This window comes from Sphaerodactylus townsendi, linkage group LG01 (genome assembly GCF_021028975.2).
Source record: "Sphaerodactylus townsendi isolate TG3544 linkage group LG01, MPM_Stown_v2.3, whole genome shotgun sequence".
NCBI classification, from domain to species: domain Eukaryota; kingdom Metazoa; phylum Chordata; class Lepidosauria; order Squamata; family Sphaerodactylidae; genus Sphaerodactylus; species Sphaerodactylus townsendi.
The window spans coordinates 153,220,831-153,246,734 of record NC_059425.1 but is presented as its reverse complement, the minus strand read 5'-3'; the positions used below and the strand labels follow the sequence as shown (position 1 = coordinate 153,246,734).

Here is a 25,904-nt window from a genome sequence, read left to right as displayed (position 1 = left end):
GTTCTCAACCTGGAGCTGGCAACCCTGATCACCTTGCATAAAATGACTTGTGGTCAAGAGAAAGGCCCTCAGGGCCACCAGTCCCCAAATATTTCTTCCTTATATCTCATGAGCATATGTTTTCACATTTGTCAAATGTAAGCTGTTATTAAATGTTGAAATGATCGTTCCCTGATTTCTTAAAAATAATTCTTATGTACAGCTAAATTTGTGTAGTCTCCAATCAGGAAAACTTATTCTTGGAAGCTCTGGTTGTTCGGCTCGTTTGGAAAAAAAACATATACTTGCTTAAATGAAGTAATTTTGACTACTGAAAGCATCCTGGAAGTGTAATATGTCTTTGTGAGAGGTCAGGAAGAAGTTTAATAAGCACTTTTACTGAGGATATAATTATCTAAGCTCTTCAAGATACACCTGCTAGTTGAGGCAACATGTCTTAAAACTCCATTTTTGGCTACAACTTTTAACTTGCAAACAAAGGTCTTCTTGAACTGTCCCATGTGGAAATTTTCAGTCTTGAAGATAGGAAATGGTTTAAAAAATAATTTAAAAGAAAGGTTGAAGTTCACTATAAAGCCCTGAAAGGTATTTTTTTCCTTTTCATATCCACCTTGAAGTGCTTTCAGAGCACTATCTAGTCAGATGTAGTCAGTTGTGCCCGATTTAACTGTAGCAGTTCCAAGAGTTCAAAAATTTTCTTCCATTGAAATCAGAACGACTTTGAAGTGTGTAATTGGATTTTACCCTTTTTGCTGTAAAAGTCTACTCTGTTTCATTTCCTTTCAGTGCTAGTATGGTAAACAATTTTATATGTTCAAGGTTTTTTTAAAAAGGTTTCAGGAAATTGAAGATGCTGGCAGTATTTTCAATCTTAGAGATCCTTGTTAAGTCTTTGTTAAAATAAATACTTGAGGGCTGTATTATTTATTTGAAAGATTTCTCTTATACTCTCCAGAGTCTGCTAAAGGTGGCGAACAACATAAAATTCAACAACAAAGAACAAACATTTAAGCAACAATATAAAAGTGGGGAGAGGACAAGACAAAGGAACAAAAATTCATTTGAAAGCCTGAGTAAATCAAACATTTCTGGCCTGGCACATAAAAGCCCTGTAACATAGACACCAAGCAAGTTTCTTAGCGGAAGTATTCCCCAGGTGGGGTGCCACCACAAAGGTCCCACCTCTAGTTGTTGCCTTTCTCATCTCTGTGGGTGGAGATACACTTTGTCATCTCTGTGGGTGGAGATACAGAGGATATAGTCCCTGAGATATGAGGCCTAGACAGAATGGGAGAAGGTGATCTATGAGGTACTCTGGTCCTAGGCAATTTAAGGGCTTCAAAGATAACTATCAGCCCTGTGACAAATAGCCAGCCAATGCAGGTCTTCCAACACAGGATGATAGGAGCCCTGTGTCTTATTGAGCAACTTCCCTTGTGCAACTTAACTGCCACATTTTGGACTGGACAGTCTTCAATTAGCTTTTCACTAATTTAACCTGAATGTGATCAGAGCAAAGATCACAGTGACCAGATCATGAAGAATGGCATGTTGGTCAAAGTTGATTAATGATGCTGCATGCCATGGAGGAGACTTAGCCATAGGCCAGGATGCAGCAGTATTCTCAAATTAAAAACCTGCTTTGCAGGGAAATTACAGAACCCCTCCAGAACAGGCCGGTACCACATTCCCTGAGCAGCTTTTTCATTAACTGTTGATCACACTTTAGTCTGGGTTGAACTTCACTTTATTAGCCTTCGTCCATCCTACAATCTCAAGGGTTTGTTCAGGTTCTTGACAGACCCCACACATGAACCCAGTGTTAATGATTTTGTTTGAACAAGTATGTATGCAAGGTCAGACCTAGATAAATATACTTTATCTGTCCCCCTTTCACGAACAAAAATTGATGATTGGTGCTTTTGAAGGTTAGGGTGTTGTCAAAAATAAGATGTAGCACAGAAAAGTGTGATACTTATCAGTGGTAACTGGGCAGCGTAATCCAGATGGGGGAAGACCAAATGCACCTAGGCAGTGGCAGAGGGCCTGGCTGACACATTTGCCCCCTCCACTGGCACAAGAGGTACCCCTGCTGGTGGAGAGGGCAGAGGCATCAGTGGCTGGCCCCTCTCAGCTCCACAGCAGCAAAACCGAAATGTTGGGGCCGCTGCGGTGCGATGCTGACATTCAGTTGGATGCTAGCAAGGAGAGGGGGTGGCCCAGGGCATTCCTGAGGGTGGGGCTGACATTAGTTGGCTTCCACCGGCATTCCAGCCCAGGAAAGCTGGCCCTTGGGCCTGTAGACTTATACTGCAAGAATGTGCAGTGTAAGCCTGTGTAGCCTATGGGGCAATTTGGGAAATGTTTAAAGAAATGGATAAGTAGGCCAATAGCCTTTCTCAAAATACCGTCTCTGAAGGCTGCCTCTTCCTGGCAAAATTTCTTATCCAAATTGTTCCTTAGTTTGTTAAATTAGGGGCACAGGGCCAGGATGTAGCGAGTGTGTCATTGCCAAATCTGTCAGCATAGTTCATGGCTGCTGGAGGCCTCATGTCTGTTGCTTCCTTACAGTTTCATTAATGTAGCCTAAATCAATTGTGGTATTCCCACAACACTGATATACAGAAGTGTATCTGAACCTGGGGCAAGCTCTGGAGTTGTGCCCCCAGACCCCCAAAAAAGTACACCCCACCCCTACCTTTCCAAAGCAGGCAGGTCAGCTAGAGTGTGAGTGGGCCGTATGCAAGCCTAGGTGGCAGACATCTCCCATACTGCCCACATATCTCCCATACTACTTCCAAGGTAACCTGGGCCAGAAAAGGCTGGTGGGGGACTCAGATGTGGTAATGGGAGGTAGGACCTGATTGGGTTGGGAGAGTAAAGCCATGGGGGAAGGGCTCTGAGCCAGCCATCTCCCCTGCCTCCAGTCTCACGTCCCCTCCTCCATGCCTAGACAGGGGGGGTGCCGCGTGATTCCCCCCCACAGCGGCCCCCCTGCGGCGCCCCCCCCACACACACTTACTTTAGGAAACTGAGCAGGCTGGAGAACAGGCCTTCCTGTTCTGGTGGTAACTACATTTCCCAGGAAGGCCTGTTCTCCAGCCTGCTCGGTTTTCTAAAGTGAGTGGGAGAGGGGGGGGGTGCCACGGGGCCCCCAGCGTGATTACCCCCCCACACACACAGCGAAAAAGCCAGAGTGCGCACCGGACGCACTCTGGCCCAGCTACGCCTCTGGTCCCAGCGATGTGGTACCCACTTCGGCCACCTCTGTGCCTCAGCCATCTATCTAGCACATTCACGTCCACAAAACTTACCTCAAGCAGCAAACCCAAAATGTATATATTTGCTACCTGTAGAGCACCTGGAAACTGAGAGAAGGTTTATGGTATTCAAAACTAACCCAGACCTCAAAAATCTTAGGAGACGGTGTGCACCCCTCAGTAGAAAGAAAAAAAAAGGCTTGCTACAAATAATGTATAGGATTTTTCAGAGGTGAGAAGGGTGGTAACACAAAACCACATTTCAGTACCTCACTTTTGGAATGCCCCCCCCCCCCCTTAAGGCTCACCTTTTAGCTGCTAGGAAGACACTTCTTTCTTCACAGGCTGACCACAGAAAATTGTTGTTAGGATTGCAGCTTAAATTATCTATTCAATGTAGTGTTGTCTCTGGGATGGCAGCCGGGGGTTGGTATACACATTAGATAATATTAACTTAATCATCAGTTTAAATCTAACGATTTAAATTTTCAGACCTCTACTTTATAAGTTCCAATTATTTTTCTTATGCTACATCCACAAAGTGTTCCTTAGACCTACTCCATGTAAAGATTGTAGATAGACTAGAATGATCCAACAAGAGAGATTGATGAGTCAATACAGAGTCGATGAGAATGTAGTGTGTCTGCAGACAGAGTTTATTTCAGCATTGCAGAATGGATGGGATGTTTCTTTTGATGCTGATAGAAATGCACATTGCCACCCAAATTAGACAACATTAATCAATGATGCATCTAGAAGGGGATAGAGGGGGCATATGACCCAGGAGCCAATTTCTAGTGTCACATGGGACACATTCAGCCGGTCTCCCACTGACTTCCCCCCTGGAGCAAGCAGGGGGGGTGACAGCAAGGCTGTGAGTCCTCACTGCTGCCCTTTTGTCACCTCTACCCATCTCTGGGACCCTTCCGAACTGGGGGCTGATGGAGTGGAGAAGTGCTTGGAGCCCCACCTCCGCAACCAGGCTCAGGGAGGCGTTTGTGGTCCGTGATCTTGTATCCCAGGCTTATCAGCCCAGCATGCAAGAGTATCCCCGTACCCGCCTCTCCTGTCCAAGCCTTTTTGGAGTTGACTTCATATTCTGCTTGCCCAGGGAGAGGGGGAGCTTTCTTTCCAGATCTTTCCTGCAGCTGTAGGGGAGCATGGCATCCAGGGTAAGCACTGGATGCTGTTTTAGCTAGAAACACCCCTGAGATTAATTGCGCATTTCCAGAATTGAATATAGGCCCTGTGTTTCTCACACACACACGCACACGCACACGCACACGCACACGATGAATTGCAGCCTTGGGTCTTATAATAGGTAACAGAAATGCCTGAGCAAATGTACAGTTTATGGGATTAAAGGGAACTCAATTATAGTATTTACAGTAGTTACATAAAAGCTCCCTTCAGAGTTGATTCAAGTAAAATGCAAGCATGGGAATTGTTTCATTTTAAAACTGAGCAAAATTCAAAACTCTTTTATTATGCAGGTGGAAGAAAGATGAATGGTGACTGCGTAAAAAAACAAGATCTAATTGAAGCTCATATGCAAGTATTGATGCCAGCCTGCTGACCAAAAAGGACAACTTGATGGGGGATTGTTTTGCCAAAATTCTGAAAATATACAGTACTGCAGTTCATTTATTCTACTGAAATAGCCGTAGAAATAAATTTTGGAATGCCTGTAGTTGAGAGTTGCTGATCTTCAAAAAAGGGACATTTCCCAAGCACTCTGCGTGGAAGGAGTACAAAAGATGCCATCTATCACCAGAACTTCAGGTAGCAGGACCATGAACTAATGTATTATTATGATCATCAAATGGGCTGTCAGTTAATATATTTTAAGTGATTAAGGCTGCAGTCCTAAGGGAACTTCCCTGGGAGTAAGACCCACTATCTAACATGAGACTTACTTTTGAGTAGACCTGCTTAAGATTGTTACCTAAATTCACTCAAGGTTGAATATATCTTTGCCCCCACCTGGTTGAGAGAGCCAGCGTGGTGTAGTAGTTAAAAGCAGTGGACTCTAATCTGGAGAACCAGGTTTCATTCCCTACTCCACATAAAGGTGACCTTGGACCAGTCACAGTTCTCTCAGAACTCTACAACCAAACACACAGTCAGGCAACAGTAAACCACCGCTGAACCTTCCTTGCGATGAAGACTGCATGGGTAGCCATAATTTAGCTGTGGCTTGATGGCACATACACATGCTTATCTGGTTGAACACTTCTAATTACAATGAGACAATGGTTTCTTTTAAAATACTTATCAGATTGTGATTCTGTGATTTTTGATGTTTGCATTAGTGGAAATAGATTTTCATATCTGCAATTTTTTTAAAAAAAAATGGACCCCAGCCTGCTCCTTTAACAAAAAAAGAATATACTTCCTGTACCTCTCTGCCCATGTGGCTTATGGAAATGAAACCCAGAACATCAAACTGCCTAGGAAGCAAGAATCCCCTTCACTGTCTCTGGTATTCTTGAGTGCAGGAACCAAAACCATTAATCAGAAAGGAATTCCTAATCACAATCACTTTGAGCCATTAAGCACACAAACTTAAGGAAGCAAAAGTCCTCCTGTTCCTCTTCTGTTATGCCCCAATAGTAGAGGCTTGAGTAGTGTACATGCTTTGTGCAAAATTATAAAAGATCACTCAGCCAACTGTCAGCTCAACCTTAATAGTAGTATCTCTAGGATGGGCTTCTGGGAAATGCTTAGGCTTGGGCAGACTTAATGGGAAACTAAGGGTTCAAAATTCTGCCTATGGAGTGTATTTTCAGCCCCCCCCTCCATATTCATAGATGATCCATAGATTAATATAGCAAGAGGGTGGCACCCAGTTGATGGTTCCTGGGATTTGCACAATATTGGTTTGCTACTGGCTTTTTTGACAGACCTGAGAGTCACTGTACAAAAATTTGGATCTGTAACTGGCATTTTTGAAACGTATGACATTAACTGGGCTGAGTCTGAGTATGTGGAGCAGTGAATTGCTAATTGCAATTCCTGACTGAGCTTTTCAGTATCTGTGAAGTGTGACCTGTCCTTGGAAACCCTTACAGTACTGGTAAAAGATTCACATATTATTGGGGGGTGGGAGATGGACAAACTTGGGCATGCACTGAAATGTATGCATCTACTGTTTTGTTATGTGGTTAAACTTAAATGCACAAGCCATGAACCAAAGGTTGAGCTTAATTCTCAGAAGTTATGCATAGTGTTGAGATAGACTGCATGACTGAATTCTTATTTGAGGATAATACAGTATTTTACTGTTTTAACATGTGCAATTAGAAATCAGTAACTAATATGCATATTGAAGAGCATGGTCGTTGACTGGAATTCAAGCAAGTTTCTAGTCCCCGGTGGCTTTGCACAGAGGCTCTAACAAGAGTGAGGACAGTGTATCTGCAGGGACTCCCAGTGAGGACTCAGTTTTGTACTCTTTTTATGGGGGATTTAAACCAGTTAGCTATGCCCTTATGAAATCTCAGAATCCAGAGGGCTGTTCAGGCTTACCCAAGGACTTAAAGTCCCTGCCTTGCTTTTTTTCAAGACCAGAAAAAGCATAATAATTTTTGCAAGGGTACAGAATTACACTTGTTTTAGTGTAGAACTTTGGTTATTTTGGCCCCTATTAAAAAGTTTTCTGTTAACATTTAGGGGAGACAAAGACAGTGCGGGGAATAATTGTTTTTGATCCAGTGTGTAATCCTGACACAGTGCCGGGAAATTACTTAGAAAGGGTTAAAAAATCCCATTGTCGGTTTGAGCCTCACCTCGATAAGCAGTGGAGACATTTGCCTGTACTTTAATCTTTCCCAGGCAATCTCTGCTCCGATTAAACTGCCGGGTTCTCCACATCGGCTACACCCGGAGCGGTTCAAAAGTTCAGCGGTGAGCGGCTGTAGCCGCTGCTGGTGTTGCCGCCACGCCTCGTTCGACGGGCGAGAACTTAGTCCGGAAATTGACCAAGCGCCAAGTGAGCAGTTGAGCAAGCAAAAGAAAAAAGCACGGAGGAACTGCAAAGTCGCCCCGGGGGAAAGAGAGAGGTGGGCGGGCGGGGAAGAGACCCTGGCTGAGCCGCGGCTCTGTGGAGGGAGGTGGGCTGGCTGGGCTCAGCCTAGAGGAGCACTCAGCGCTGTCTTGTGTCCCTCCCCAGGTGAGAACGGGAATGCCAATGAGGCCAAGAAGCGCTGCGGGGAGATGGAGCCGCCACTAGCGTCCCCGGGGAAAGCCGCCGCCGCGGAGCCGGCGGACAGCAGCAGCAGCAGCAGCGTCGCGATGGAAGGCAACGGGGGCGGCGTGGGGCAGCCGAGCACGCCGGAGCTCCCCTTGCAGGCGGCCTGCGGCCTCAGCTCCTCGCTGTGCTTCAGCTCGCCCGGCAGCGCAGACAAAGCACTGCCGCCGGATCCCGACGCAGCGTCCCCGTCGTCCTCCTGCGGGAGCCGCCGCGTGGTGCAGAGCCAGTGGGAGATCAACAACGCGGCCTCCGAGTCCGAGGAGGAGGAAAGCAGCAGCAGCAGCAGCAGCCGGGCGGCCCCGACGAGCGCGCACAGCCCTCCGCCGTCGGGCCAGCAGCTCGCCCCGTGCGCCGCGCAGCTCTCGGAGGAGCCGGACTTAGTGATCGAGGTGTCGGGCCACCGGATCCGGGCGCACAAGGCGGTGCTGGCGGCTCAGAGTGACTACTTTCGGGCGCGCGCCTCGCGGGACATCCTGCGGGTGAAGGGCGTGAGCCACGCGGCGCTGCGCCTGCTGCTGGAGTACATGTACACGGCGCGCATGGGCGAGGTGCGCCACGACAACCTGGCCGAGGTGGTGAGCGGCGCGCGCGTGCTCCAGATGCCGTGCGCGTTGCACTGCGCCGCCGAGGCCATGCGGGCCCAGTTGCGCCTCGACAACTGCTTGCAGCTGCTGAGCCTGGCCAAGAAGCAGCGGCTTGCCGAGCTGCGCGAGGCTGCCTACCGCTTCATGAGCGACCACTACCTGCAGGTGCTGCGGGAGCCCGCCGTCTACGGCCGCCTCAGCGGCGCCGAGAGGGACCTGATCCTGCGGCGGCGCCTGGAGGCCGGCACGCCCTGCCTGTTGGTGGCCGAGGTGAGCGACGCCTTCGAGAGGCTCAGCGGAGGGAGCCGCCCGCAGAGCCGCGAGAGTAGCCGCCCGCAGAGCCCTTCCTCGGTGGTGTCTTTGGATGAGAGTGGCTACCTGCTCTACATCTACCAGGAGGCGGCCAAAGAGTGGAGGGTGTTGACCCGCCTGCCTGAAGAGGCCAACGCCAAGGGGTGCGCCATGTGCGTTCTCTACAACTACCTGTTCCTGGCTGGAGGCATCTCTGCATCTTCCGGCGACCAACGGGCAAGACTCTCCGACAAAGTTTTTTGCTACAACCCCTTGACTGACACCTGGAGTCAGGTGAAGCCGATGGGGCAGCCTCGCTCGCAGCTCAAACTCCTGGCCCTGGATGGTTGTCTTTATGCCGTGGGGGGCGAATGCCTCTTCACAGTGGAGAAATATGACCCCCGGGCAGATAGGTGGAGTCCGGTGGCTCCTTTGCCTAAAGGCGCTTTTGCAGTGGCGCATGAAGCCACCACCTGCAATGGGGAGATCTATGTATCAGGTGGATCTCTTTTCTACCGCTTGCTGAAGTATGACCCTAAGCGGGATGAATGGCAGGAGTGCCCTTACAACAGCAGCCGCCGACGTTCGGCTGACATGGTGGCCTACAAAAACTTCATCTACAGGTTTGATGTCAGCAGCAGTCGTGGGGAGCAGGGGCAGGCTGGGGGGGTGGAGGTCTTCCGCTACAATACAGTGGCCAAGCACTGGAGTCAGTGTGCATCCTTGCGCCCCAGCGGCAGCCCTGTCCAGCCTTTCCGCTGTGCTGCCTTGGGCACCACCATCTTCTGCGTCAACCGGACTGGAATGCTGTGCTTTAACCTGTCCCAGAATGGTGAGGTGGAAGCAGACGGTGGATTGAAAGGCTCCTTTGACACAGAACCGCTCAAGGCCCCATTTGATGTGAAAGGGGTCCTCCTCCCATTTGTGCTTACCTTGCCAGAGAGAGAGAAAACAGTGGAGCCAGAGAGCTTGCTGGCGTTGTGAGAGGTGGCCTTTCCAATATACAGCTCATCCTAGGGCCCAGCCCTGTTTATTGATGTTAGTAGTACAGGAACATCACCAAGGGAAAGATCAGAGGAGGTGAATGTGGTCTTGTGTCCTCTAAAATTCAGTGGTGGTGGGCTCTATACAGGCAGCGGAGGAAAATCCAGGGGGTGAAAAGTCATCTGTGCTTTATATAGCACCTTTGTAGCTACAGAAGCTAGCTGAAGCCCACTGTTAGATGTCCTTAATTCACACAATGCATGCACTGCTATGGAGGCTAATTGTGGCGTCCCACCTAAAGTGTTGACCAGCTGGCTGCAACCGTTCTAAGCTTCCTAGCATACTTTATGTAGAAAAGAAACCACTTCTTAATACCTATAGAACCAGTCGGTGAAAAGCTGCTAAAATAGAGTTATTGTTGAGCAATGTCCGTGCCACCTTCCAGTCTAGAGGTATTCTGCAGCTGCCTACAATTTTGGAACGAGAAAGCTTTTAAAAGGGATTTCCATGAAGGGGTTCTTTTGTACATATGCCTTGGGCCTAGGCTGGCCACTTTCTGATCTTGGTTCTCTGCTCCCTTCTGGATCCTTGGAGCGGAGTGGGGGGTTCCAGCTACCCTTTTAGGAAAATTAACAGAATAAAACCGAAAGTTTTCTCTGTTAAAAGAAGTAGTGTAGGATCCTCTGGATTACAATGTTTTGTTTTTCGTTTGACAAGTTTAATAGAATCTTTATTGAAGACATGACATTTGTGCAGCCTCAGGAAGATGCAACCACAGTGCATGATTTTACAGAAGTCTGACATAAAGGGCTGGAACTATGTGTTTGCCTGAGAAGAGAGGAAAACTGAACTTAAAAGGGGTGTTTGTGTGATCTATTCAATTTCACTTTGCTTCAGTTTTTAAGATGTGCATTTATCAAAAAGGTTTGCTCTGCTTTGTTCTTAGCAGTGTTGTTTCTCAGTCATGGTTTTGCATTGTAATGCTCAAGTTCAGATCTTGGCATATTGGTGAAACTGAACAGGCCAGCAAATTCATGGTGGGGAGATTTCCTTTTCCTTAGGTTCACTGCTGTTAACTTCAAGCCAATGAAAAACAAATGTGGCTTTCTTGAAGCACACAAAGAAATGCTCCAATTTTATCAAGAAATAGCTTTTCCATTGTACGTGTCAGGAGCTAAGGGGTATTTTCATTCTGTTCTAAGAGCACCCAAGGTTGGAAAACAGAATAATTGTCACAAATAATTCACTTGCCTAGTTCATTACACGACACTGAGAAAATAGTTCATTACATGGGCAGGACATATACTTTTGCTTCCATCCTAATTCTTTTCCTAAACAATCGCTTACCCAGCAGTATGTTCAAAGAGGAATAGCTTGTTGGAAGTTACAGCATCTTGCTTTCCACATTATATGAAGTTGAATCAAAACAAATAATTACAGTTCACGTTTAATTTGAAATGTTCACATGTGGAAACAAGGATCCAAAGAAGGACTCTCGCCTGTTGGCTGTTTGATATCTTCCTGTTTTAAACTGCTCTTGAATATCCCCTTACTTCCAAAGGCCATTTGTCTTGCAGCAAGCATCAAAACAAGGATCTCAGTGTGATCCTAAGAATGCTTTTCTGGGTATGAGCCCTATTGAGTAGACCTGATTAGGTCCGCTTAGGATAGCACTGTTACATTATACTCCCAAGTGCCCCTTCCTGGGAGCAGGACCTTTTAAATCAAATGGGACTTACTTCTGAGTAGGCCTGCTTAGGATCCCTTTCATAGGTCCCTTCATTTTCCTTTCTCCCTCAGATTATGGTTTATGGACTCTAGATGTGGATTTTTATGTTGGAAACTCTGGTATGAGTTTATATCCAAACACTCTTGAGTCTGTGGCATGTTACTGAAAAATAGGTCCCACTCTGGGAATTAGTTTCAAGTTAGTGAGTGAATAACAGTCAATTTCAACATACTGGCTGTTGTGGGTTTTCCAGGCTATATGGCCAGAGTCTGGTAGTTCTAGCTCCTAATGGTCATTCACATTTATGGCTAGCGTTTTCAGAGGTATGTCACTGTAAGATGTGTTTCTCTCCATGGCACAGTCCGTACTATGCTAATCACTTAATAGTGGATTTTGAGGGGCACACTGTACTACAGAGATAAATTTTACCATGACATGCCACTGAAGATGGCAGCCACAGATGCGGGAGAAACGTTAGGAGCTAAAACCACCAGACTGCAGCCCTACAGCCTGGAAAACCCACAAGGGCCGGTTGATTCTGGATGTGGAAGCCTTTGACAATATACTTTTGAAATACATTTTCCTATCAATCTCGGGCAGTCCGATCCAGATGCTGCCACAGCTGGGGATGGCTCCACCACTATGCCACTGCGCCAACTCAAGAAGACCTCCTGGAGGCAGTGAAGATCATCAAAACCCCGGTTGTCTGAAAGCTCTCCATGGCCCAAAATGGACTTATGCCACCAGAGTCTAAGAGCTTCACCAGGCTGAAAGCCCAGTGGAAGATGACTAAAGTTGATTCCGCTTCTGGGAATGCCCTCAGAACACTCCAGCCATGCTGGTGTCATCCTGGATGTCAATGCTGCTCTGGGGGCTGGGCTCTCTTCCAGGCCTGGTTTTGTCAAGGTTACACTGCCTGCCTGTCTGCCTCCCAGTTTGCTCACCCCGTTGGTGTAAGTGTCACATACGCTGACGGCATGGACAAACACACAAGTGCAACCCTGCACTTATGTTCCACAAGCCCATTCTCTCTCTCTCTCTCTCTCTCTCACACACACACACACACAAACAAACCCCAGATTGGGCTTAAAGTCTGAGCTGATAACCTTGTTAGCGTGTAGCAGCAGGAGTGCAGTAGAATGCATTTTACCAAAGTCTCTAAAGTGCCACTTCGGTTCAACTCCCAAGTGTAAGCTTTCAAACAGAAAATATTTTTAAAAGGTGTTTACATTTTTTTATACCTATAAACCCAATAGATTAATTTGCCATATTGATTTTTTAAACATTACCACAGATAAAGATTTTTATTTAGAAAAAATAGATCTGAGCAACACAATAGTCCGGTTCTACACTGGGCACAGTGCTCTTGTAAAAAGTTTCCCATGAACTTGGTAGAGTCCTGTTTTCCCACTCCCTCTGCCTGCAAAAAAAGTAAAGATGCAAGCACCAGTCAATACTGATCCACGGCAGGACGTCCTATCACAATGTAAACTAGGCAGACTATGTTTGAAAGGTAGTTCTCTTCTGTAGCCTCTGCCTGTCCAAAAATACAAACACGTGCAGTGGAATTTTTTTAAAAAATAGAGCTATAGAAGATGTCTTCTCATCTGTCTGCCCAGCATCCCCCCTCAAGTTATTCCTGCTAATTGGAGGAAAGAGAGTGGTCTGGACTGAGGCATGAAGGGAGGCAAACAGACATCATGCTTCTTGTGTTTGTGCTCACGTGCAGCTGAGGAGGACAGGCAGGGGAACAAAGGATTCTGTGCAGTCTGGCGAGCAGCCTTCATGCATGGGAACTACACTCACAGTGCAGCTGGACCATGCCAGTATTTATGCTAATAATGATTCAGCAAAATTGAACTTTGGCCCTGCTGCTTATAGTGCATAGAAGTTTTAGTTCGAAGAAGGGCCACTGAAGACACTTCAACTGATTGGCCACAGGCGGCTCTGCCTCGCTCTGGCACTGAAGCCACGCCAGACATTCTTTGGCTTTCCGTGGGGAAAGCAAGAAGAAGCGGCACAAGAGGAAGTACATTGGGACAAGAAATCTTGCCCCGGCGCACTTCCTCTCTTGGTGCATGGTAGGGAGGAAGCGCTTCGGGACAAGATTTCTTGCCCTGACACGCTCCAGCTGCCAGCGCGCAGCAGCTGCCCTGTGGGTTATTGGCTTTCATTTTGTTAAAATGTCACCTTTTTGCTGCCAATTCATAATCTCAGAGGGTTTTCAAGGCAAGAGACATTTGGAAGTGGCTTGCCATTGCCTGCTTCCATGTTACAACCCTGATATTCCTTGGAGGTCTCCCATCCAAATGCTAACCTGGGTCAGGGCTGAAAGTGTGTGACTGGCTCGAGGTCACCCAAGCAAGTTTTCATAGTAGAGTGGGTTTCCTTTGTCCTAACAGGGTTTCCCTTGTCCTAACAGCAACAAAACATACTTCAAGATCAATCTGTTGATGGACAGACAGGAAATGAATGGACATTTTAGAATTGGCCATATATTAGGTTTTGGGAATACTGTCAATAAGCCAAAAAAAGTTGAGGGACAAATAAAATCTATTGCAATAATATATAAAACCCTAATAAAATAGTTCTGCTTTAATAAGTATGCAAGATATATTCGTTGAAAAGTAAGAATAAAAATATACAAATATAAAAGTAAAGTATGCAAACCAAGGTGAAACAATAGTTAGATTTTTTTAAAAATGTTGACCAAATGGGTTTAAAGAAAGCAGTTCTCTTTAGTGGTTTCTAAAAATGATATTGATTCTTAAAAGAACAGATGTGATAAAACTGTCAAGAAAATAAATATAGTATATAGTTGGACTAAGGCCATTCAATCATGCTTTACAGCCATTGTTCTGGAAAACCTAAGGATGTATAACAATGAACATTTTTAAATCTTGTGGCATATTTTAATCAAAAAATTTTTTTCAAAATTTTGTTAAGCAAAATATTAAAAATATTTTTTACCAACCATTATATACTATTTCCAACGTATGATATACAAGCAACTTCTCTAAAATACCACCTACTGATAGTGGGAGAATTGTGTTGGCAGATTAATGATAACGATAACATCCGCACAAATACTACGCCAATACATTACAACTTCCTAGGCCTGTGGGTGAGGCTCAAATTGTAGTGAAAAGCCAACAAAAGAACTGGCAGCTGGGATATCAAAAGTAATAATTGATAGCTCCTAGAAGAATTTTTAGAAGCAAAATCACCGCAGTTTTGTATGACATTGAGCACCAAACAAGGAATTCAGATAGCTTACAATTTAAAAACGGTTTAAAATTGTCATATTATTATATTCATTTTAATTTTTTAGTTTCCTTGGTGGCCATTGTAAGGACAGATGTAATTTTTTTTAATAAATAAAGCAGCAGAGTTAAGGGTAGAGAAATTGCCCAGTAGGCACAAAAGTTGCTCGCACACATCCTAAGTGCCATCCATCCAAAAAGGTCTGGAACCCAAATTGTGGTTTCTCACCTCCAAGTGGAGCTTGGAGGTGCCTCAGAATGAAAACTGATCTCCAGGCAACACTGACCAGTTTCCCTGAAGAAAATGGCTGCTTTGGACAGTGGACTGTACTGCATTACATTCTGCTAAGGTCCCTCCCCAAATCCCGCACCCCCCAGGATCTATCCCCAAATCTCTAGCAATGTCACAACCTAGAGTTGACAGTCCTATTCAAAATAAATGTTGTCAGTCTAATCAGCCATAGCCTCAGTCTAAAAGGTCTGAGGGCTAAATGATTCTGTGGAGAGAACTCCTGGTATGTTTTGGCCAAAGATCTCAAAAACACTCTTGAGATTTAAAAAGAAAAATCATGTGTTTTAGAAATTTATTTTAATTAAATTTATCCACTGAAATAGGTATAATGAAATCCATGTATTAAGTGCAATTCTAAGAAGAGTTATAGGAGCCCTGTGGCGCAGAAGAGTAGGCTGCTGTACTGCAGTCAAAGAGCTCTGCTCATGACCATGTTTGATCCTGGCATGATCCTGCCAGAAGTCAGTTAGTTTCAAGTAGGTGGCTCAAGATTGACTCAGCCTTTTAACCTTCTGAATCAATAAAATAAGTACCCAGCTTGCTGGGGAAGGCAATGGCAAACCATCCTGTAAACAAAGTCTGCCCAGAAAACATTGTGATGTGGTATCACCTCACAGTAATGTGCTTGCACAGGGGAGTATCTTTACCTGTTTAAGGGGAGTCATAGCCTATTGAATTCAGTAGAAAGGTGCAATGTTAGACAAGTATTGTTGATCCAGCTCCTGTACAGGAGTCCTCTGCTGTATTGTTGTATGCAAGAGCTTCTTTCTGCCTATTCTCTTTCCCATGGCAGCTTTCCCATGAACTGAGTACTACAAAGGGCTAAGCAGTTCACAGTGTCTATAGAAGACCAAGTGGATTGTCCTCCTAATGTTGTCAAGGGTGGGCCCAAAGAAACAACAGCGCAGTCCAGAGCTAGGGCATACTGGGACAGCGCCACTTGAGCACCACTCTGCCTGTTCCACAGGTCTTTGCCACAGCATGGGAAGCCCAAAAAAGTGTGAGTTTTAAGAAAAAGTCTCCAACTCTCCCATAGGGGAGAATAGAAATAGGCTGTGAAAATCGTGGCATATTTCTGCCAGCAACTCCACCAGTGTATGGGGGCCGAAGGGGGGGGGGTGTCTAGAGGCTGACTAAGGTTGGTACCACCCCCTGGAATGCTGGCATAGCAGGAGCAGAGTGCAAGCGTGGTGTGAAACAAGGTGTCGCAGCTGGCAGACAACAAATGTGTACCTCTGCTGGTGTAAGTGCCCTGGAGAGGGCATTTACACATGCAGAAGCCCACACTGCATCCAAAGGCATTGGATGCCTTTGGCATCCCCCCCCCTGCCCCCCAGGGATTGTGCTGCAAATTAATTCACTGAATTGTTGAAAATTACATACAATCCATTTCTCTCTGTAGGGTATGTTTTGTACCCATCAGCTAAGATTGATCTACGTACAACTGATTGCTTTATGTCACAAGCAAGGAGAAAATCAAATGTCCTGTAGGCTGTGGAATGCTTTTTAAAAATCAAAAACATGCCCTGATGTACATGACAGGACACTGAATGACAACATGTAGTTTCCTGAATATTCCTGAACATGGAGCCTGATGTAGCCCTTTCATAAAGTTCTACTGAGGACATTTTAAATACCTAATAATGTTTAAATTGTGCTGTGGATCAGAACCAGGAAGTTGCCGAAGTTATTTCATTTGCTGAATTAACCCCCCCCCCTCGCTCAATTCCCCCCCCCCCCCCGCTCAATTCCCCCAAACCTTTAAATTGTGCCCTGGCTCTGCCATGTAACAGCCTTCCTCTGTATATTCAGCAAGCATTTATGTATAGCCCATTCATGTAAAAAAAAAACCTGTAAGCAGATTGGATCAAAACTTTTACAGATATTGTTTCCATCTCCACAGTTTCATACAGTCCAGAAACAGATGTAAAACTCTAATGCTGCAACATGGGTAAAATTGCATTTTCTTTGAAGTCAAAGTGAAACACATGAGTTTTTCCCATACCATAATCTGGACTTAATTACAAGCCATTAAATGTAGTTTCCTTTATGTGATGTCCTCAAAATCATATCCAGATGAGCGACTTTTCTGGCAACGTGATAAGGCACTCCTTAAACTGATTTCAAAGTTTTAGGTGCCCCTATTTTCTAGTACACAGACCCTAGTAACCGGGGTTTTCCTCAGGAGTTTTAATTTCAATTTCAAGCATTTTGACCACACATAAACAGTGAATGGAAATCACAGTGAGCAATTAGACTATATGGCTTCAGCATCATTTCATACAAATCCAGGAAGCTCCACAAAACCTTTCACAGAAAAAGCTGGGAAAGGAGTGACCTTATATTTGATCTATCAAAGACTCTTCATGAAATTGTGTGGGAGTGATGCTAATCATACCTGTTTAATGAATAAAACTACTGTGTGGTATCTAATGACTATTCTATGCACAACAAGTTCTCTTGTAAATAAACACCTGATACAATTTCAGTTGCTAAAAAAGAATAAATTATTCCCATTAAAAAGCACCTCCCTCTCCTGCTTTGGGTTAGCAATCAGAGGAATTGTATTTTTGTTCCCTTGGGCCTTCAACTCATGAATGGTTTATTATTGCTAAAGTTATTTTTCTCCTCAGTGACATTTAATTTGAAGCAGTGAACACTTAATTCTGGATTCTTATCTGCACAATGAGCTTGCAGAGGGCTCTCCTCACATTTCTTCTTTACACATGAGGAGGCAGCCCAGTGCCTGCCGTGCAGCTGTTTCCTGAAGTCTCAGTCGGCCTCTCCTTTTGTTGCTTCTCTTAACTCTGCCCATCAGCAACCTTAAAGGCACAGATTTTGCTGATATTCCCTTCCCTTCCCCTACACACAAACACCCACTCACTCTCACTGCTGCTGCAAAAGAGAGGCATATTTTTTTTAAAAAAAGCTTCTCTGAAAGAAAGTTTTAAAAATACCCTCCCAATCATTGGCGAGGACAGAAGCAGATCAGGTTAGGTGAAGCCAGAAAGAGACTCAGCTCGATATTGATGTATCAATAAAAGCATTTAGAGAAGCAAAAAGGAGTTGGCAACCGGGAGTAGGGCAAGGGGGAAGCGTGCAAAGCATCATAAGAGAATTGAGGGTGGGGGAGATGACATGCTGGCTGTCAGCAAAGGGAAGAGGTCTGGGGCAAACCTGTGCCCACTGCCAACTGTGCCCACTGCCCAAACCTGTGCCCACACCCACTGCTAAAAGTGGTCCCTAGCAGCAGGTGAAGGTCTGGCATGAAGCAGATAAGACTTTTTATTTAGGTTCTTTCAAAACAATTGTCTTCTGGCTGGAATTGTGGATGTCTATGAGTTTAAAAAAATGATGTGACTGATACTGCTCATGTACTGCATTAGCAATCTCATGGGGGGATGCTACTGAACAACGGTTCCTTCTTATGATTGCAGAAGCATTTGAAGGGCATTGGTAGAATAAAGCAATCTTTTTGAAGGGCAATACTCTGTCTTTACTCCAGCATCAAACTTACATTATTTCTAATGTGTAAGCACAGTTGAATTGTGACATTGAGATCCCTTCTGCACATGCAGATGAATGCACTTTCAATCCACTTTCAATGAACTTTGCAGCTGTGTGGAATAGCAAAATCCACTTGCAAACAGTTGCGGATTGAAGTGCCCTATTCTGCATGTGGATTGAAAGTGCATTATTCTGTATGTGTGGAAGGGGCCTTACTTGTGAATTCCTCGGATAAGCAGATAGCAGAATAGGACCCAAGCTGTAGAAGAATGCTTTGTAAAAGCCTGTTCAGATCCATTGGAAAGCAATACTTATTTCAGCTAGGGAAAAGATGGCACTTGTCAAATTAATCTAGAGTCACCCCATGAAAGGCAACAGTACAGCAGAGTAAATAGCTTTTGAGTTATTGACCTGCAGGGAATTTAGTCATAAAGAATTTAATTGACTTCAGTGAAATTCCTGTTAGTGTAGGTTTTAATGGAATGAGTTAATGATTTTTAAAGTCACAACGGCAGCTGCAGTCAAAAGAACAAAATGGGCAGCTGTGGAGGAGGAACAACACCTCTCATCCCATGCTCAACAGTGTGTCACACCACACTGACAGCTTTTAAAATTTGAAGTGTTTATAAGTGTAGTTTGTGGAAGTCTGTGGGTAGAAAAAAGGGGGATGCTATAGGGAGATAAGAGAAAACCTCTGGCCCTAGCATCAAGGATTATGATGTGTTTTGATACGTGTGTTCTACATGTAAAAAGTAAATTTTCTGTTACTATTTTTTGGAAATAATTTGCATTAAGTTCCCCAAGAACAAAATTCATAGTCTAAACAATAGACTATTTCTGCTAATGTTTTGGCCTATCAAGAACTTCCAGAATTCTGCCAAAATCAATGTTATATCTCATGATTTATTAGCTCTCACACACTGCACAGAATTCAGCATTTATCAGTCAATAGTGAGATTCTGTCTTCAGTGAAGTCACAGTAAAAAAGAATAACATTTCATCCTAGGAGAGCGAGAGTATAAGTATGATGAATAGGTTTCCTTTCCTGTTGCTGTTTTAATTATCAAAATAGTAATGGGTAGACAAGAGGTAAAAATTGGTTGTACGTATCTAGCAGGTATCTGCAGAGTAACATACTGAGTTGGATTTAGTCTTTTCATTCATTCTTATTCCAATCCCCATTTTACTATAGCTCCTGCTCCACTTGGCTTTTGTAGATGTGGGTCCCATGATTCTCAATATAGTCTTTTTATGGTCGAAAAGGTTTCATTTTTCAGAATGCTGGTTTGATCCAATCCTTTGTTTCCCTCTTTTTAAAGCCATGAATAAGATGATTTGAAGTTCCTCAGTGCACCATGGCTCATTATTTTCCAAAGTATGTTGACCATCTAGTTCATTATGTGTTAGACTCTTCAGACAATCATACAGTTCCTTTCAACAACTTCTTCAGATAAACATTGCATGCTAGACTGCCTAGGGTGCCATTAGACAATTGTGTGCAATAACTGAAAAAGTATTTCCATAGGAACAGAAAAAAGAGTCTACCCTCCACCCTGCCATCAGTCCTATGGGATTGTCTTTACAATGAGACTATTAACACATGATAAATTGAATGCAGGATTACTGCCAACTGTGTCATCATAAGGCCTGTTCTATTCTAGGCAGTTCTGAACACTTGACCTGTTTTCCGACACAATCCAGCCAGTGTTCAACACATGGCTGATACACTTAAAATAATATCTTAAACACTGTTAGCCCTACTTCTCTCTGCCTCTCTCTTTTTATTGTGATAGAATCACATCTTGGATACTATACATTAATGTTTCAGGAAGCTGGCTTGGTATTTTGTAATGATTGAATTCCTAATGGCAACATCTGGATAAATTCTTCCCTCCAGTGACTGTGCTGATGCTGCCACTTATCACCAATTCATGCAAATGCTTTGGACACTGTGCACAAGTCATGTAAACGACATGCAGAACAAATGTAATTTGTTACTGGTCTGTTTTTAAATGCACAAGCAAACAAAAAATCTCCATAAAGCTTTTTATGTACTTTGGCCTATGCTGTACTGGAATAAATACAAACAAAAAGCAAATGCTCCTTCATAGAGGTTTGCAATTTATCTGTGTCCTTTCTTAATGTGCCACACTAACTTTTTTGTGCTCTTCAGGTCACAGTTAGAAAATTGCACTATTTCACATTTTGTTAATGTGCTTTATTTTTATTTTTTGTTAACTTGGTGTGTGTGTGTGCGTGTGTCCATCCTACTTTCAAGAAAAGTCCTAGGTTTGCCAGAAGAGTACATTTATTGTCTGTCATTTTTTCTACCTTGGAATTCATTTTAATCAATATATTCAGATTTCATGGAGATTTATATCATAGGGATTCAAAGGGTGAAGAATGCAGTGCTTCTACTTGGCTGAAGACTCAAGAACGATGTATCTTGAATATGTCCAGATAGACAACCTCCTTCTCTTAATTGTAATCATAGAATCACGATCACTGCCAATGAAGCAGTTGACTGAAAGTTAATCCACTGAAGATGGAGATCCTGTGACTGGGTTGGGGAGATTCAGAATTGGGACGCCTACACCTACTGTCAAGAACCTGGAGGTGACTCTGAATATCTCCCTTTCTGTGGAGGCACAGGTCGCCAATACAGCTAGACTGGCATTTTTTTCATCTTCACTGGCCTAAGCAGTTGGGCTAAGCAGTTAGTGCCCCATCTATTTTGCCCTGCCCTAGCCATGGTGACCCATGCAATGGTCACTTCTAGGCTATGCAGAGCTGCCCTTAAGACTGCTCCAGAAGCTTCAGCTGGCTCAGAGTGCAACAGCGAGGGTTCTTATGTGTAAATCATTAAGATCTCATATTCAGCCTGTATCCCATCAGTTAACTGAGACCTGGGCCCTGAGGGATCTGGCTCAATTCTGCAGGGACTGTAGGTTGGAGAGGTTCCACCAGGCCTATGGTTGAGGCAGCAATGGTTACATCTTTGCGCACCACTCTACCCTCTATTCTTACTGTATTTTTATTTACATGTATTCCTATGTATCTTGTTTGTCTTATTTCTTTAGTAGCTGGGTATGATTGGTTTCCCTTCTTTATGTTCTTGGTACTCATCCAGGTGGTGACATAGAATTTGATTTTAATTGTATATGAAATATTGATTGTTGAGTTGCTGAGCTGTTCCAGCAGAGGACACGATGCTGCTCCTATCACCTGCCTACTCCAAATAGAGACAGCTGAGACCAAGGGCTGCTAGGAGAGGAGAGCTCTTGAGCTGAACCAGCAGATGACCCAACACTGCTCTGGCCAAGGACGCAACACTGCCCCTTTTACCTGTCCATTTCAACTGGAGGTTGCTTTGGCTGGAGGCTGAAGAGAGGATCTGCAGCCATAAGACTGTTGTAGCAACTGTATTTAGGAGATGACCTGGGTTGGGTTGGGTGAAGAATTGTAGTGAGGGAAAGGGGTAGGAGCTGGGTTCCAGTAGGAATAGTGTGGCAGAGTAGGATGATAGTGAGATTTTAATTGGTTTGACTGGTTGGAGGAAGGAGTAAACTGGTACCTCAACATTGGAAGGTTGGGCCAAGAAATTTAGGGGGCAGTAGCCAAGGGGGTAGGTTGGCATGGGTGTCTGGCACCACACTGGGTAGCAGCCTGAGTGCTGCCCTGTTTCTGATTGGGATCTTGGAGCCCCTGTTTGTTTCCTAGGTGAGAGGGTGCACACTGCCATAGAAAGGCTGGATGGATTTGAGGGGGTATTGGGACTGTTCAGTGGCTGGGGATGTGGTCGTGTGCCGGGGGGGAGGGAGTGGGGAGCAAATGGGGGTAGAAACTCAGTCCTTCTGGGCAGGGGCAATTATGGCATTTTAGACAGTCCAAGGTTGAGACAGGTGGCAGGCAAAGGCTTAGTCAGACCCTAGACCTGGTATTTGCCACTGAGTGGGCAGGAAGTGATCTGTTAGTGGAGGGATGTGTTGAACAACTGTTAGACGGATCATTAGCTGGAGTTCCACCAGCAGCCAAAGGCAACCAGCTTGTTCAGCCCTGCCTGGGACAAATCCTCCCTGTTGGTTTGCCTGCCTGCCAGCCAAGCAGAAGTCCACCTGATGAGCTGCCACCTGCTGCCCATGGGAAGGAGTGAGAGTCCCTCCCCACCCACCCCATTGGAAACACCTGCAGGGGGTGGGGTCCTATGTTTATTGACACTATGTTTATTGATTTTTTTTTGCTTGATGTTATGATTACTGATGTTTGGTATTATACTGTTGTTGTTTACCGCCCTGAGCCCTTTGGGGGAGGGCGGTATACAAATCAAATAATACAATACAATTATCTGGTGAAATTTGGACTCAGGCTACTCATCTGCTGCAGGGGTGAAGGACCCATTGTAATGGTCTATTCTTAAAGCAAGATGGAATCCAATGGATTTCTGAGGGCTCTGGGGGATTTCCCAGCCAACATGTCATGTGCTTTTGCTGTGACCTTGGCCTTGCTGTGGAATGGCAAGATGCAAAGGGCCGTGGACATGATCGTTAAGAGGTGCCCTCACCCAGCCCACAGAGCCCAGAGATCCCCATGGTAGACGGTGAAGCTGAAGGCAGTGAAGGAGGAAGGGTGATAATTAGAGTGCAGATGGAGAAAATCTCTGTGAATCGGACCATACATTATCAGGCTTACCATGTGGTGGTGGTGGCAAAGGCTTTTTTCTCTGCAATCATTGCGTCCGTGAGTAGCTGTCCAGCTGAGTTGTTCCAGATGGTAAATGGGTTATTTGTCTCAATCAGGAAAGTGGGGGCATCGCCTTGCTTGGGACCCAGCTATGAAGCATTTGCTAGGTTCTTCCAGGATAAAATCACCCACATTCACAGAAAGATGGACTCCAACAGGATGAGTGGTCCTATGGAGAAGTCCACAGCACCACCTAATCAGTTTCTTGGGATCAGTTTCAATTATTGACACTTGAGGATGTAGACAAGTAACCCTCCTTGCCCACCGTGGCTAATTAAAGCTAGTCGGGAAGATAGGGGGTTAGCCAGATGGGTCCAGGAGATGGTTATTGACTTGCTGAGAGGGAAAGTGATGCCGTCAGCCTTGAAAGAGGCTGTGGCCTGCCCCCTACTCAAGCAGACCTCCTTGATCCCAGAGTCAATGTCAATTATAGGCAAGTGGCCAATATCCCCCTTTGGGCCAAGATCTTGGAAAAGATGGTGGTGGATCAACTACAGGTATACTTGAAGAAATGGGTTATCTAGATCCATGTCAATCCGGTTTCATGCGGGAGTTCAGCACTGAACTGCCTTGGTTGCCCTGATGCTTCATCAGAGAGAGAGCAGGGATCATGGGTCTCTGCTGATTCTCCTTGACTTCTTGGTGTCCTTTGATACCATCAACCATGGTATCCTGCTGGACTGTCTGTGGGGAATGGGAGCAGGAGGCACTGTTTTACAGTGGTTCTTCTCCTACCTTAGTGGATGGCTCCAGAGGGTAGTTGTGGTGGATGTGAGTTTGGAGCCCTGACAGCAGTCTTGTGGAGTTCCCCAGGGCTTAGCATTGTCCCTTGAACTGTTCAACATCTATATGGAGCCACTGGGAGAAGTCATCAGGAGGTTAGGTGTGGCTTGCCATCAATATGCTGATGACACGCAGTCATTGCTCACAATTCCATCTTCATTAGGTGAGGCAGTGCAGGTGCTGGAGGCAGTCATGGGCTGGATGGTGGTGAATCGATTGAAGTGGAATCCTGACAAGATGGAGGTGCTGTTTTGTCTTCTAAGGTCCAGTCCATAGAGGTCACGTTTGTCTGGATGGAGTGTTGATGTACCAAAAGGATCAGGTGAGAGATTTGGGGGTCCTCCTGTGTATACAGCTTTGTATGGAGGCATAGGTGGCAGCTCTGGCTGCCGGGGGGGAGGGGGCTACCAACATCTCTGGCTAGTTCACCAGCTCTGCTCATTTCTGGACTAAAATGACCTGATCAAGCTCTGGTAACCTCCAAGTTAGACTACTGCAATGCACTTTATGTAAGGCTACCTTTGAAGACGGTCAGGAAGCTGGAGCTGGTGTAGCACGCTGCAGCTCAGCTGCTGACTAATACTACAGGCCATACACATGTTATGCCAGTGCTGAAGGATCTGCACTGGCTCCCAGTTCACTAGCAAACTCAATTTAAGACATTGGTTATGACCTACGAAGCCCTAAACAGCTTAGGAACAAACTACTTGCAAGAGTGCCTTCTGTCATACATTAATTCATTTATTTAAATTTACCTTCTGCCCTTTCCCCGGCAGACTGTTCCAGGTGCTGAGGTGGGGGTGGGGGCTCTGCTACTGGTCCTCTCCCACTTTGAGGTGAGGGGATGGGGGCTGTATCGAAGGCTTTCTCTGTGATAGCCCCCACTTTATGGAATGCCCTCCCATTAAAGGTCCCATAGGCACCGACACCACACACAGAGGCATAGACACCACAAACAGAGGCGTACTGGGGGTAAATGGCGCCTGGAGACAAATTGTCTCCGGATGCCCCCCAAGCTCTGCCCCCCCCACTGCTGCTGGGTACCCTCGACCCTGTCCATGTCAATGACACGGGCAGGGACGAGGGCACTTGAAGACTTCCTGCTCCCCAAGCCCCACCCCTGGCCTCAGTGCTTATAAAAGCAGGTCTCTGAGGCCGTGGACTGCAGTCTCTTCTGGCCTGTTCGAAGGGGAGGTCAGAAGGGACTGCAGGCTGCTGGCTGGGAGTCCAGCCGGGAGCGGGGGGGAGTGCCGGGCACCCTAGACCTTGCCCATGTCCATGGCGACATGGGTGGGGTCAAGGGCGCTCGGAGCCAACGAGGCAGCAGGAAGTCCTGCTGCCTTGTTCTTTTTGTGCGCCCTCGCCCCCGCCGATGTATCATTGACATGGGCGGGGTCAGGGATGTTCGGAGACAATGAGGCAGCAGGAAGTTGTGCTGCCTTGTGGTCTTCAAGCGCCCCTGACCCTGCCCATGTCGATGACATATCGGCGGGGTCAAGCGTGCTCAAAAACGGCGAGGCAACAGGACTTCCTGGTTACGTGGGGGGCCAATTTTGCACCCCTATGTGACCAGAAGAGATATGCCACTGACCACACACCTATCTCACCTGGTTAAGACCATCATTTTTGCCTGGGAACTTGACTGATCCATGCCATTTACCCTTAGACCATTAAGGTTTTTCAGAGCTTTACCTCCACCTGTACCTGGGGGAGGGGGATGTGGAATTTGGGGAAGGTTTGGGTGTGGTTTTGTTTAGTGTTGTTTAATTGTTTTTATTGGTTAGGTATTTTTAGGTATGTTTTTTAGGAACTTTTATCTAGATTTTAGGAATTTTTATATTGCAATGCAGAAAGCATTTTAGATTGTTTTTACCTGCCCAGGGATTTATTTGAAGGATGGGATAGAAATAAACTAAAGACATAAATAAAGTTTTAAAATTGTGGGCCACCCTGAGCCCAATCTTGGTCAAGAGAGGGTGGGATATAAATCAAACAAACAAACAAAGGCAGGACTTGCAGCTGAATAAACATTCCAGTGGAAATAACTCACTAGGCTTGTAGGCCTTCCTTGAGCAATTTATGCTGATTATAGTCTAGATATGGAGCAGGTGCTTGAATGCAGTTGTAAGACTTCTTTCCTTGCTTTTCTCCATTCTGTTTATATAGCCCAAGTCATGCATTGCTTACTCTGTGGGTTTTGCTTCTAAGCGAATCACGTT

General features: G+C 45.4%; 1 protein-coding gene across 3 annotated transcripts in view; it reads left to right on the top strand.

Annotated features, from left to right (window-relative positions):
* Positions 1–20,270, top strand: part of KBTBD11 (kelch repeat and BTB domain containing 11) — a 35,558-nt gene extending 15,288 nt beyond the window's left edge. For 2 of the 3 annotated variants that reach the window (XM_048497623.1, XM_048497618.1), the window contains exons 3-4: positions 4,754–5,042; positions 7,432–20,270. In XM_048497623.1, coding sequence (XP_048353580.1) covers positions 5,018–5,042; positions 7,432–9,371 — 1,965 coding nt within the window. In that variant the 5' untranslated portion in view covers positions 4,754–5,017 and the 3' untranslated portion in view covers positions 9,372–20,270. Of the gene's footprint in view, positions 1–4,753; positions 5,043–7,110; positions 7,322–7,431 lie in introns of those variants that run through there. The other variant, XM_048497631.1, reaches the window with a different exon arrangement.
* Positions 20,271–25,904: the final 5,634 nt, after the last annotated feature.